Below are 15,394 nucleotides of genomic sequence, written 5' to 3' on the forward strand. Positions count from 1 at the left end.
CGAGGAACCATCATGGAAGGACAGGCCCCTGCCCGGTATGTACCACCGGCAGATAGAGGAGGTGGCTGATATCCAGAAATCCTACCAGTGGCTGGACAAAGCTGGACTGAAAGACAGCACAGAGGCACTAATCATGGCAGCACAAGAACAAGCTCTGAGCACAAGATCCATAGAGGCTGGGGTCTATCACACCAGGCAAGACCCCAGGTGCAGGCTGTGTAAAGATGCCCCAGAGACAATCCAGCACATAACAGCAGGGTGCAAGATGCTAGCAGGCAAGGCATACATGGAACGCCATAACCAAGTGGCCGGCATAGTGTACAGGAACATCTGTGCCGAGTATAACCTGGAAGTCCCGAGGTCAAAATGGGAGATGCCCCCAAGGGTGGTGGAGAATGACCGAGCTAAGATCCTGTGGGACTTCCAGATACAGACGGACAAAATGGTGGTGGCTAACCAACCGGACATAGTGGTGGTAGACAAACAGAAGAAGACGGCCGTAGTGATCGATGTAGCGGTTCCGAATGACAGCAATATCAGGAAGAAGGAACACGAGAAGCTGGAGAAATACCAAGGGCTCAGAGAAGAGCTCGAGAGGATGTGGAGGGTGAAGGTAACGGTGGTCCCCGTGGTAATCGGAGCACTAGGTGCGGTGACTCCCAAGATAGGCGAGTGGCTCCAGCAGATCCCGGGAACAACATCGGAGATCTCTGTCCAGAAGAGCGCAGTCCTGGGAACAGCTAAGATACTGCGCAGGACCCTCAAGCTCCCAGGCCTCTGGTAGAGGACCCGAGCTTGAAGGATAAACCGCCCGCAGGGGCGTGCTGGGTGTTTTATATGTGTATATATATGTATATGTGTATATATATGTATATATATATATGTATATGTGTGTGTTATAGTGGTAAGAGTTAAAGATAGCACACCTTCTTTGGCGCCCACTGCATGAATCACAGTACTTGAAGAGAAGGTGATGACTCTGGGCTCTACCTTGCATTATGTATCTTTACTGTAAGTATAGTGTGAAGAGGAGCCCCTTTGAATCCAGTGTTACACTGTACTGCAAACTATTAACTTCTACAGCATTCTGCAGTTCACGTAATTTGTTCGAGATATGCATACTCTGTCCCTGGTGCTATAGTTTAATACAAATTGAAGTGCTGGAAAAAAATCAGGATGGATCGGTCCACATCAAGCTGAATTCACAATGATACAAATCCATACTTTTTACCAAAAGACGCTGCCCAAATTCTGCTGACTCCAGATTTGTGTTTATACCTTTGCTCAGTTCAACAGGAAACTGATTCACTGTCTGAGATCTTTTAAAAAAAATAAGCAATAATAATTTATTTAGCCAAAGAAGAAAATGTTCATTTTATTAAATTGAAGTTGCAGTAAAAAATGAATTCTGTGGGGACGTTGGTTAAATTAAATTCTCCATCTTGATTCTATTGCTTGTGGTATTGCTTAATTGTGAGTAATCAAAGCAGTTGTCCAAGTGAAAGCACATAATTTGGTTACATTTGAAAAAAAGTTTGATTTCTTAGCAAGAAGTGAGTTTTGCTCTCTCTCTCCCTCACTCTTTGAAGCGCGAGCTGGCAATCATCAGAACTGGGAACACATTGGGGACTGTTTTATTAAACCATGTGAAAGGTACATTACATTTTGCAATACCCTGAAAGAGTGAGCGCAGATCCACAGCCCTGGGCTTCGTCCTAGGCAGAGACAGATCAAACTGCACAACAATAGAAGCCAGTGAGCGGAGCTGGGTTGATAACCTTTCATGTTTACTTTTGCTTATGATTGTTATGACTCCACCTGCCCGTCTCCCAGATTGAAGCCTCCAGCTCTATTGTCAGTAGAAAAGATAAACTCGAGATTGCAAGCAATTTGTACATCTGTAAATTGATGCTTGTCTTTGGCAGCTTGTTTTTGAGGAGAGTTAAATATGCATGACTTCAACATGGGTGGCTCCCAAGTTTTCTTTTCTTCTTCTTCTCCAAAACAACAACCAAATGACATGAAATCTTTATTTGTTAGAAACAAACAGAATTCTGAATTGATTTAGATTTAGATTTTGATCTCCACGTGAGCTCCAGGAGCTAACTAGATTTGTTTGTTTTTTCTGAAATGCAGCTACAGTCATATTTACCGAGCGTGCGTGCGCGCACACACACGTACTGAACAGGTGCGCAAACACACGTGCATGCAGACACACATGCACACACGTATGCTCCCATCTTTAGTCGGTTGAGAAGGAGACAAACCTAAAGATCGCCACAGAGACCCATCTTTCAAATTTATTCATTAAACTCCCAAATGCTCCCCTTAACGAATGTAATTAGAATATGGTAATGAGAGAGGGCTGAACCAGGGAGTGTTATAATACGCTTAGCAGCACAGAGGGAGAGAAGAGGAGAGGGGGGGGGAGAGACAGGGAAGGAAATAGAGTAAGGGAGTAAGACGAAAGAGAAATAGAGAGGCTGACTGACAGGGTGCCAATTTATGTCTTGTTGTAAACAAGTATTTATGCCAATGAGAGGTGGCACACACTTTCTTTCACTCTCTCTCTCGCTCCCCGTCTCTCAGTTTCTCTCTCTGTCTCTCTTTCTCTCCTTCCTTATCATACTAAACCTCCTCAACAACAATAACATCAACAATAGCAGAGCAGAGATCACCCTCTGAGGGAAGAGTGACTCACAACGAGAAGAGGCATCAGGGGTTAACACAACCACTGGGGACTCCTTCAGTGAGACACCCTCACCCCCCACCGAGCCACTGCTGCCACCAAGTCGCTTTCTCTTCTTAAAAAAAAAAAAAAGCCACTGCTAAATGCGCTTTCATCATTTGAAATTTCAAATATCCGTCTGTGTGTGCAAGTGTGTATGTGTCTGAGCACCCTTTCCTGGTTAACTTTGCGGGAGTTTTTGAGGACTCTGACAAGCTTTATCCAAGACGCCCTAACGCGGCGGGGTTCCTGGCATTGTGTTTGACACCACACACCTGTTGCTGTCTTTGATGTGCTCACCCCCCCTGCTGAGAGAGTGGGGGCCGTCTCCTCAAATGCAAATGCAAGGGAAGAGGAAGAGGACAGGTAAGGTGCGCAAGAGAGGGGAAGTCTTAGAAAAATATGATTGATGTTCCCCCAGTGGATTGAGGCTGTCTCTTCTTCGCTCTCAGGTCTCCGCTAAAAGAGTTTGTGCTACTTTCAATACCGTCAGTGTGTGTGTGTGTGTGTGTGTGTGTGTGTGTGTGTGTGTGTGTGTGTGTCGCCACTTTCACCGTTTGGACCTCTGTAAATTTGGAAGGGAGGGTGATGAGAGGGAGATGAGAAAATCAGGGGGGAAAAAAGGCAGAAGAAGGTGAGCTGTGGGAATGGGAGAGGTGGGAGGAAAGTAAAGAGGTCAAACCAAAAAGGAGATGGAGTGAAGGAGAGGGCAGAGAGATTTTTTCATTACAAAGCCATCACTCACATGCGCAGCAGCCACTACATACTCTCAGACTCTTCAGAGACTAAGCCTCCGCGTTGTGTGTATGTGTATACACTTGTTCATGCTTGTGCATCCTTCCATGTATATTTTTGACATGGGGGATATTTTTGGGTGCACGCATGTCTGAGTGTGAGCGTATGCGCCTGCGCGTGAATGCTGCGAGAGCTGGGGTGAGACAGAGATGAATGTGATGCACATGTCTCTTTCCCAACCAGGTGACAGAGGCGGGCCCCCACTGAAGGTCAGACCTTATCCCTCAATGATAGCCCAACATTAAATATGTATATGTGTGTGTGTGTGTGTGTGTGTGTGTGTGTGTGTGTGTGTGTGTGTGTGTGTGTGTGTGTGTGTGTGTGTGTGAGCACGTAGTTTTGTTCCATGTTTAGGACCTTTATCAGCATGCACACCAACCTTTTTGAAGCTACTGGTCTTTTTGGGAACAGTATTTTATGGGATCCTGGTTACCTTTAGAGTTTGGGTTAGACTTTGAGGATAACGTGTGTGTGTGTGTGTGTGTGTGTGTGTGTGTGTGTGTGTGTGTGTGTGTGTGTGCACCCAGTTTGGTTCATCTTTATGACCTTCACCATTATACACACCAACCTTGTTGGCACCACTGTTCTTTTTTGGGAACAGGAGGCCAGCTTTTAATGGGATCGAGGTTAAGTTTAGGGTTTTGGTTAGACTTACAGGATAGCAGCATAAACTTGTGTGTCTGTGTGTGTATGTGTGCAGCTGTTTGTTTGTCTCGCAGTGTGTCACTGAGAGAACAGGAGGATAGGCAGACAAAGCCAGGACTAGTTTTGTTTTTATATATTTATTTTTGTATACAAGAGACTTTGTGTATTAACGGCCCATTTGTATGCATGTGTGTGCATAAGTCTTTTATGTCCATGGCCGTGCATGTGTTTGTTACTCAGTGTGTGATGAGGTGTTTATATGATAAACACAAGGCAAGCTTGAGAGGAATTCTGATCAGGGGCTTTGCAACAGTTGTTATGGAAACAGCATTAAGCAGTTGTATTAGCCAGTGGAGGTAATATAAAGGCTGTTGAAAGTAACACACTGTGGGGAGAGAGGCAGTTTGGGAATATAATACAAACTACACATTATTGCTCCGGTTTACAATAGACTTGATGAAATTTTATTGTGTGGCTAGAACAGAACAAAATTATCCTCGTCATAAGTCATTGTCTGTCTCTCTGTTCGAGCCACACATTTTAATTAGCCAGGTTAGAGAACACAGTGCAAACAAGACATTATTGGTCTGGTTTACAATAGACTTCACATCATTAATGTCAGCTTAAGGCAAAGCCTAACTTAGTCTGCATTCGGCTTTCTCTTTGCAACATAATCTTTGCTGCAGCTCGAGTCTGCTCAAAAAAGCCACCGTTGCTCCATGACATTGATGATTTTTAGAGGTCAGCAATGAGCGTTACACAAAGGGATGCTGAGAGATGAGCCGTGTCACATTTCAGATCACAAATCAAATAGTGTTACGTGTGGATTTAGCGTGAGACAGCCACTGTAATGTGTGTTTTATATGGTGAAACAGACCAATAAATGATGTATAACATAAATAACAGAAATGCTTTATGCTTGCTAAAAGAAAGCAAAATGAACTCTATGAATAGAATGCTTGTGAACATCAGGCACTTGTAATACTAATGCGGTTTGTTTCACCCCCTTCATATGGTATGTATACAAGACTCAAGGAGCAAGGCAGAGACAAAATTCTGTAGTTGAAAAGGACCTTCAGTTTGTTACCTCCTGTACTGCCAAAATAAACTGCTCAATGCCAGATGATTGCTTTGGTGAGAACCAGCAGCAGCCTTCATTTGAGGCACTTCAAATGGATGTGACAGTTCCAGTTTATAGACAGCTCTGTTTTCCCCCGATCTCTGTCGGGGTGATGCTCATCATTAGACTTCAGACATGCGCACACACATGCTCTCACACATTCACACACACACACACACACACACACACACATGCTCTCACAAACACACACACACACACACACACACACACACACACACACATGCTAGCCTGTAGCTAGACCCTATAACGGAATCTCCCTGGGGAAAGCTCCTGTATAAGTCTGTTGCTGTGTAGGCGACCCCCCCCCCCCCCAACTTCCCCATCCTCCCTCCTGTGGAAATCTCCCCGAGGTCTGTGAGTGTGTGTGTGTGTGTGTGTGTGTGTGTGTGTGTGTATGGCTGTCTGTCTGCTGTTCTGTACATGCCAGTTTCTTGGAGGGAGATGGTCTCAGTGATGCATGGGTGGGAGGCTGATTTCCCTAACTGCATCACTCGCTCCAATCTAACTTCCCACTTATGCTCTCTGCTTTGTTAGATACTTCTTAAGTAACTCTGTCTCTTTCTCAGTTTCTCTCACACGCAGACAGACAGGAATAGGTGTGTGTTGGGAATAGTGCGCGTGTGTGTGCATTCAGGCAGGCCTGTCGTGATGTATTATTACGTAGACTCACAGAGACATGCAGAATGTCTGGGTTTCTAGAGTAGATCCCTTGAGGAAGATACTCGTCCCTGTCCGTGTGTCTGGCATAGCTATTATGCACGCACGCGTGCGTGTGCATGTACACACACACAGACACACACACACACACACATGCACACACAGTATTCCTAAAGGGTCAGTGTGTCACCATCACTAGGCATGCTCAAAGCACTCCATCACTGCTTTCTACTGGGACAATAACAGTGACTTCCTGAGGTTCGACCTTCACCGTCTCACTTCTGTCACTCCTCACACGGGTGAGCGTGAGTGCTGTTGAGGGAGTGAGCAGCAGTGTGTGTGTGTGTGTGTGTGTGTGTGTGTGTGTGTGTGTGTGTGTGTGTGTGTGTGTGTGGGTGGGTGTGTTTTAGAGTGTGTCAGGCGGCCGTTTCAGCTGACTCTTCTGTTTCTAGCTTTTTTAATGGCTCTTATGGGGCAGGCCTTTAATTGCAAATCTCTCTCCCTCCTTCTTAATCCTCCCATCCTTCTGCCTCTCCCAGCCCCTTGTCTCCTCTCTTCTTCTCCTCTCTCCTCCCGCCTCCCACTGGCTGACAGTCACTAGGGGGGCACAAGTGCCTGGCCGGAGCTGTGGAGGCCGTATAGGATATTGACTTGCTGCGGAGTGGTTTGGGAGGAGGAGAGGTGGCTGCCTGTCACAGCTAATGAATAGATGCATAAATGAATGAGGCACTCCTTTTGCGTTTGTGTGTGTGTGTGCGCGCGCGTGTGCATGCGTGTGTGTGTGTGTGTGTGTGTCTGTTGTTTGTGCCGAGCTTTGGCTGAAAATGTGCCTGTGTGCATCCAACCCAACCATGACTCGGAGCAGTTTTATGTGCCCGAGACAGACAGACAGACATTAATAGTGGCCAGCTTGAGAGTGATAATTATTAAGGGTGTGATAACAGCCCAGCCTACACATACACACGCACACATAAACACACATAAATGTAGGATGAGGCAGTAAGGGGTTGGAATGAGAGGAACGAATGGAGGGTACATAAAAAAATAAAAACAATCCAGTTAAGTGCAAGCACCCTTCAGCTGTTCCCCCCATCCCCATCCCTACCCCACCCCCCACCCCTCCCTTCATCTCGTCTGATCGGTATGGAGCTGGAGTACTCTCTTGCCAAACTGGGACAAATACCTAAACACACACACACACACGGAGAAAGAGGCAGAGGAGGTCTGGAGAGGAGACTGTTGAGCTGAGGGGGCAGATGAAGGAGTGCTGGAGTGTTGATGTCTTCTTCACTATTGCTTTGTGCCACATTTCAAACACTGATTGCCTTAAGAGGACAATTTACATTTCACAGTCTTTCACAGCAAGTGGGTGAGATGGGAGTCGGGGAAAGAACAATGTTTCAAGGAGGAAGTCAGGGGTTACAGGGTTCACCGAGAGAAAGGAAAAGGCGATGCTGCGTGAGCGACTAAAAAGCAGGAGGTATAAACAAGAGTTTCTTTTGGCTGCATCTCTGTGTCTCCGTGTATGTGTGTGTGTGTGTGTGTACGGGCGTTTTGTTTTTCCTTACTCTTGGTAGAATGCACCTGTACGATTTGAACTTTCTTTTTCCTTATTGGATTCATTTGAGTGTGGAAGAAGAATAGAAGTTATGTGGAGAGGAGAGCTGAGGAGATGAAAAGAGAGCCAGAGGAATTAAGAATCGAGTTAGGAGCGAGCTTTATCTGCCGGGAAACTGTGAAACTGCCAAGTACAAGAAAACTTTTCCTATCAGCGCACTCTCTCAGCTAGTGTATAGGTCTGCACACACACACACACACCCCCTGTGCATGTGTGTGTGTTTATGTAGCATGTGTGTGTGTTTAGGAGATAGCTTTTCCTCCCCAGTGGAGGGAAACATCAGTGTGTCAGTGAGTGTGATTGGTTGTTGGCCCTGAGGGTCTGTCCTCTATATCTGTCTTCTGACTGGCTGCACTGTGACCAATCAGACGCCCAGACCTCACCGTGGCAATCAAGATAGTGACACGCTCTCTGTGGGCATCAGCAGGTCATCTGGAAATACCTGTTATGTTTTATCTCTCTGTGACACACACACTGATACACACACGCACACATACCAATATAACCTTTCTGCCTTGTCTCTGTCTCTCTAGGAAATTGCTGCATATCTCATCACTTTTGAGAAACACGATGAGTGGCTGACGACGTCGCCGAAAACCAGGTGAGGGGAGAGAGAGCAGACAATGATTTCCACACACGTACAAAAACACAGTATTGCTCAATCAGTCAGTGGCTCACGTTGGTTTAATCTCAATGACTGAGCGCCTCTGTTTGATTAAAACATTAGTGATGTACGTCGACTGTCTCCAAAGGGTCCTTCTAGCCGACCTGCTCTACATGTAGAGAATGCGCCAGAACATGCTTGGACTGTAAAGCACCTAGTCAGCTGGAAATGGAGTATTAATGAATGTAAATGTATTAGGATAAGTGATGTATAATTCAGATGAGTGAGGGTGAGGGGGGTTTGTGTATATAAGATGGGGTGTGAACGGGGATTCACATGCCAGAACTGAATATTCATCGATCCGAATGAGACATAAGCAGCTCTTTTCCTAGAATGGAGAGAGGTTATAGCTAGGAAAGTGGGTAGGAAAAAGAGGAAGAGAAAATAAAAGACTGAAGGAAAGGGCAGTGTGAATTATTGATAAATCACCTTATTGACATTTACTCTAGTTAATACAGATGTAAGTAGAGGACTGAAAGAGAATGAAAAATGACAGAGACGGGGAAGCAAGAAAGGAAAGAAGAAAGTAAAGTTAAGGAAGTGAAATGGTCACCCCCGTGGCCCCATTTCTGATTACTGACACCGCTGAGAGCCCCAGGATATGCCTCTGCGCTCCTATTGTGCCAGCTAAAGGACTCTTCTCGGGAGCAGCCGGAGGCCAGCAGCACAGTTTATGTTGTGGATGGATTTCTCATTGATTGGTTGTGCTGCCGGATAGCCTCAGTCTCCCAGCAGCAGCAGCAGCAGCAGTCATATTGGTGTTATTGAGCAGCAGTTAAATATAATCCCATTTACACATGACATGAGGCACGATTAGAACAGATTACACCTAATCCCATCAGATGGAAAGATCAGCTAACAGGGCCCGTGACATTTACGTGCAGCGCATACATTTTTGTGCGTGCGTGCACGTGCACGCTTGTGCGTTTGCATTCATAAGTGTGCATGTGTTTGCACACTTGTGGGGGGTCGATATTAAGATAACAATCAATGACCTTCATTTCTTCCCCTTGACTGAAATACCTCATTTGTTCAGTGTAATGAACTCCTCCTTCTCTCCTCCCTTACCGGATTTACCCACTCTGTCTCTTTATTGTGGCGTTTTTGTTTTGTTTCTTTTTTTCCCACTTTCCTCGCAATCGCTGTTTTTGCTCTGCTACACCGTGGAACAGTGGAAAAGCTTTTTATATCCCACACATCACAGCCTAGTTACAATCAATAGCATTTATATCTGCTTGAATCAGAGGGTTCGTGAGCAGTACGGGCACCATCCACGCGCCCCTGTCGCCACACACACACACACACACACATGCACACATACGTATGAACCCGTGCGCATGTGCCGCCCACACACACACACATGCACACACACATCTGAAATCATCCATCTTCTCCATAACATAATTAGAATCAGCAGCTCTAAGATGACTCACGCTGCTCGAGACAGAGACTAAACTCGGCTTTGATGGGAGGGTGGGGGTCTCCACTCCACTAAGAAACTGGCAGGCTCACCCCCCAAAACAGAACAGATTTAAGGTGTCAAAGAAAATCAGCTCAAAGTAAATTCAATTTCACTGCTCACAGTGTTCTGAGTAAATTGCAATCATCTAAATCCATATACATATATGAGAAGGGAAGGAAAGGAAAGGAAAGGAAAGGAAAAGAGATTAGATGAAAGGAGAAGCACAGGTTAAGATAGCAGCAGAGGGAACAGATGAGATGAGCAGATCAGAAAAAGTGGAGGGGAGAATGGGGGAACCAAACAAGCCTTAAAAGAGAAAATGAAGAGATGGTGTGATAACAGGGATAAAGACTAGAGGTTGATGAAGACGAGGACAGTAAGAGGAAGTGTATGAACGTGTGTTTGTGTGCATGTGACTGCCAGAGAAAGAGCGAGAGAGCATTTGTGAGTATATGTTAGTTTATTGATTGTTAATGCGTCTGTTCTCTCTCTGTTGCGGTGAGATAAGGCAGAGAAAGCATTTTTCAGCGTCCTACACACACACACACACACACACACACACACACACACACACACACACACACACACCTGTCCTTAATGTTTGAAAGTGTAATGATTGATTGCTGGGTAGCAGGTTTGACATTGAGCCCAAAGAACGCACGGCGGTGGGTCCTGCCACCTTTGATATCGTTATAGCCTCGGTGTCTCACGTGTACGTGTACATGCATGGCTCCTGGTGTGCGCCTGTGTGTTTGTGTGTGAGCATCCTGATAGGTGTATATGGAATGGGAGCTTAGAGGCCAATGTTCCTGCCGTGCCAATAAATCACCCTACTAAAATATTAACATGTAGGAGCCGGAGTCTATGTATGAGTGGGGAGGGAGCACATGAGACCAGCTCACTTGACTGTGGGAGAGTAACGCTGATGTCACTGTGTACACCAAGAACATGTTTTTTTTTTTCTTGTTTGAGTTGAGCAATCCAGAAGTTTTTGGGTACTACGGGAAGTTTTAGGAATGCAGCACAAAACTCATGTTCTGTTCAGTATCCCAGAGAGCTGCATTGCTGCTAGCTTCAAAGACATTTATTCTGAATGACCAACCTAATACCTGACTACGTCTTTATCCTGTATCCTGTCAGACCTCAGAATGGCTCTATGATCCTCTACAACCGTAAAAAGGTGAAGTACAGGAAGGATGGGTACTGTTGGAAGAAAAGGAAAGACGGCAAGACCACCCGAGAGGATCACATGAAGCTGAAAGTCCAGGGAGTAGAGGTGAGAGGCTGCAGTGGAAAAACAAGTCGATGATCTTGTTTGCCGCTGAGTGTGGTTTCACTGCCAATCTTGTCTCTAACTCACTCTCCTTCACTTGGAGGGGCTGCATACGTGTAGCACAAACGAACACACATGCCGAAGCTACAGGCCACTTTGTGACCTGGGAGCAAGTGGTGCCAATCTTTCTTTCTCTCCCTTCCTCCTCCTGTCCCTGTCTCAATCCCTCCCTCTGTCTCCCCTCTCTCTCCCTCTCTCTCTCTGTGAAGGATAAGAGTGTGTTTGGCCTGAGGCCAGGAATGATGTCAATGCCTCCTTCAGCAGAACAGAGAGGGGTATCGATCCAGTCTCAAGGCAGCGTCTGTGTGTGTGCGAGTGAGTGTGTGTTTGAGTCACATCAGCTAGCTCAAAAATTGATTATTCAGCAGGAATATACCAAGAGGTGAGAGGAGTGAGCATGCATGTGTCAGAAACAGAAAGAATGATTTGGAATGGGGAGCGAAGGAGAAGGCACATGGATCCTTGTGGAGGGCTCAGTAGTTTTGCATTAAAGGAGAGCTGGAGACACAGACGTAAAAGGAATAATTGAGATCAAGTATTCCCTTTTGCAACTCACAGCTCCACGCTCACGTCCCATTTCACATGCATTTCCCTGCAAATGTTCATGGATGCACATGCTCAAACACATACACAAGGCAGCCACTTCTCTCCCTGGTACTTGGTCAGTAATTGTTTATGTCACTGTTTCCCGTGACCCCTCAAGCAAGTAAGTAAGTAAGCAGTGTGTTGAGCACGGGAATGAGGGAACAAGGAAAGCAGCGAGATGAGCAGAGGGAGAGGAGCAGGAGGATGGGGAGCGGCAGGAAGCATGAGAGGAAAAACATAACCCTGGATGGAGAGCCTCCTCATATCGAATGGAAATATATGGAAATGCACTCTGCCTTTGGCAAAACACACTTTAGATAGAGGGCTGGCTACTTCTGAGAAGAGGCAAAATGGCGAGAAAATACAAGTGTGTGTGTATATGAGAAAGAAAACAGGGCAAGTTTTAACTGTGGATTATATACTGCCAGATTGCTGAATATTTGCGTTTGTGTGCAATATTGTCTGCAAAAACAACCACTTTATGTGCTGCATGTGGGTGTGATCGTGTGGGTGTGTGATTCTTGATTGTACTGTGTGCGTTGACCTTGATAGAAGGCTTTTCTGCCATCATTTCATCCTTCTTCTGTCAAAAAGAAAAGCTCACTTCATTAAGGCCGGGTATTGATTCCTCGATACATTTTGAGTATTGACTAAAAGGTTTCCACTGCGCAGATGATCAAAAGCTGTCAAAAGCTCCAAACTGGAGTCTGACTTAATCCACGGTCAGACTCTATATCTTGTTCACGTATTCTCTAAGATAAGATGTTTACTGGTGCAAGTCATATTTTTGTGACTGCTCTGTTGAAAAACAATTTCATATTCTTTAACTTCAGGTATTACAAAATCATATTGCAGTTTGTTTCGGGGGGTTTAAGAAATCTCAACTGTTTTACTGGCACCAGTTTGCACTATTTTGTACATGCACTATGTCAGCATCCCGCCCTGGAGGAAGTCCATACCAAACCCCGCTTTTCGTCATACTTTCCACGCTGAGGCTCCACTCACACTTTATGCTTTGCTCTCCTCCTCCTCCTCGTCTTCTTTGTCCCCTTTACTGTTGCTGATCTGTCTTGCAACGTCTGTAAGACGACAACATTGTAACTTTTTGTGAATTCCTAGTCTTGCAGAGGCAGTAAATTTCACAATCTCTTGTGCTATAATTGTCAGCATCAGATTTATGGTATTTTAGAAAAGACATTAGGAAAAAACGCATACAGCATGTTTGCAATTTAGTTTTAGCACCGCAATCAATACAACCTAAGTGGGTATAACCTAAGTTCTCCTCTCTTGTTCTGTCCTTCAATGTCTTCTCCCCCTCTCTTCTCCTTTTTTGTTTTTGTCTTGCTTCCGCCATCCCCCTTCTTCTCTCGTTAACCAATGTAATCTCTTTTCCTCTCCTCGCCTCTCCTCTCCTCTCTCTAGTGTCTGTATGGCTGCTACGTCCACTCCTCCATCATCCCCACCTTCCATCGTAGATGCTATTGGCTGCTGCAGGTAAGCCCACTGCCCTTTCCCGCCTTTCCTTATCGCACAGCATTTATACACATTTTTAAAAAAAACTTTAAAAAAAGATTTCATAGTGTTGTGATGACTTGTTATTACTTGTCATTTAAAGCACCATAGATTTGTCATTTTGGGGCTATTCCCCCTCCCATTATGGCCACTCCATGGCATTTATTTCAGCTGTGTTAGTTTTTATTTAACATTCTACCTAAAAAGGACTGCTAGAAATTATCTAGTATATCATTAGTTTTACACAGAGCTTCACCTGTTAAATTTTCAAAACAAAACACTAAGCTAAACCATAAAGCAGCAATAAAAGTCCTCCTCTTCTGAATTAATGAGGCAGACTCGGACTGCTGGAAATACTGTCACAAAACTGGGCTCCCAATAAAACTTAATGTTGTTTGGCCAAAAGGAGTTTCCTGCACACACAATTAGACCACTGGACTACACCTAGAATAGGCTCGGCATCTATAGCGGGTCATATACAATGCCATGCCTTGCAGAGCGGGAAAAGCATTTCTTCTCCAGAAGTTGACTGTAACTTCCTCGAGCACAGTGTGATGCCTAACACTGAGACTCGATGCTCATGGCGAGCATGAAGGACTCAGCCACTAGTCTCCATGTGGTCCTCTCCAAGAAAACACCCCGAAGCTACAAACAACACACACACAACCTGCTCTCACGAACTCGCGCGCACACACAGACTCACGTACAGATGTCTACTGTGTATGAAAGCGTGTTGCTTTTCAACAGAGACGTTGGACTCACTCTGCTGCTCATGTGAGAGACAGCACAGAGCAGCATTTGTGTGCACGCTCCCCACGCACACCCATACAGGTCTCACTCGCTCTTTTGGGACATATAGTCACCAGGACCTCATCATCTTCAGATGGCAGGCTACATGATTCATCATAACATGCCTGCATACATTTATATACTCATCCTCTGTCTCTCTGTCCATTTGAAAGAAAATAATGATTGAATACCAGGCTATGGAAATGTAAAATATGGAAATGTATACTTATTTATTCATTCATTTCCAGAATTTCTTGCATAATTTGTCACATTAAATTTACAAGAAAATTTCAGCCATCAGCATAAATCGAACATGCCCTTACCCAATACATTTTTTTGCAACACGCCCCACTAGTTAGACTCTCGTGGTCTCTGGCTTTGAAGGGAAATTTGACTTTTTTTATCTTTAATGTGCCATTTTCTGCTCTTTACACATATATCAAAACACATCAGTGGAAATGGTCATAAATCAGTCTACGAATGCTGTTGCATTGCACAGTGAAGTGCTGTAGCAGCCTACTGTGCTATCCTCTTTCGGAGAGAAAAGTGTTCCACCTCAGCAGGTCCTCCCCTCACCTGAGTCTGTCTACTGAATCTTTCATCAAGAGGAGCTTCTCTCTCTCTCTCTCACTCTCTCTCCAACACACACACATACACATACACACATGCAAGTGAATGCACTTGTTGAATCATTCATGGGGTAGAAATTCCATAGGTCTGCTGGTGACCTGCAATATAGTGAGAATTGTTCTCGTCCTTTGTTTCTCTCTATATATAAATGTAATACACACATACATGCACAAACACACATGTAGGCACTGCAGGGTTAGAGAGAGTGATGAGTGGGCTCAGGCTGATAAATCTTTTATGGGCAGGTGAGAGAATCTTATCTGACACGCAATGTTCGACCTCCTCCGTATCCTCCGCTTTCTCTTTCACTTTCCTTATGCACTTCTCCTTCCATCAGTCCTGATGTTGATATCTTTTTTTAAGATTTTTTTCTTTTTCTCTCCCATAGGTGGGAAAACAGTGAAATCGCTGAAATGATGAGCTTATGCCACATGTGTACATGTCTTTGTTTGTGTGTCCTTACTGTTTGCTAGAACCCAGACATTGTGCTGGTGCACTACCTGAATGTACCGGCGGTGGACGACAGCGGGAAGCCATGCGGCCCTGTCCTCTGCTCCATCAACACCGACAGGAAAGAGTGGGCAAAGTGGAGCAAGGAGGAGCTCATTGGACAACTCAAGCCCATGTGTGAGTTCTCTGTGCATCAGCACTTACACGACCTTCCTCCTACTCTCAAGCACTCAGGTTTTTAGCCCTCGCGCTTTTACTAAATTCGGGAGTGCGGCTAACCCCGGGTCAGTATCATTCCACTTGTCGTGTTCAAGTAACACTGGCAAAGATGCTGAAGAACCCAGACAAGCATGAAAATGAATCAGTAGACAGTTAGTGTGGAACA

The 15,394-nt window shown here is 45.1% G+C and overlaps 1 protein-coding gene across 4 annotated transcripts in view; it reads left to right on the top strand.

The window, feature by feature from the left end:
* The window catches only part of LOC146709230 (calmodulin-binding transcription activator 1-like), a 56,744-nt gene that overhangs the window by 27,907 nt on the left and 13,443 nt on the right, over positions 1-15,394 (top strand). For all 4 annotated transcript variants that reach the window (XM_085456245.1, XM_085456246.1, XM_085456247.1 and 1 more), the window contains exons 4-7: positions 8,118-8,185; positions 10,851-10,986; positions 13,051-13,122; positions 15,033-15,186. In XM_085456245.1, the coding sequence (XP_085312371.1) occupies positions 8,118-8,185; positions 10,851-10,986; positions 13,051-13,122; positions 15,033-15,186 (430 nt within the window). The remainder of the gene's footprint in view (positions 1-8,117; positions 8,186-10,850; positions 10,987-13,050; positions 13,123-15,032; positions 15,187-15,394) is intronic.

Source organism: Copadichromis virginalis, linkage group LG5, assembly GCF_057382275.1.
Source record: "Copadichromis virginalis isolate Kocher_CV1m ecotype Utaka linkage group LG5, C_Virginalis_male_GT1.1, whole genome shotgun sequence".
NCBI lineage: Eukaryota > Metazoa > Chordata > Actinopteri > Cichliformes > Cichlidae > Copadichromis > Copadichromis virginalis.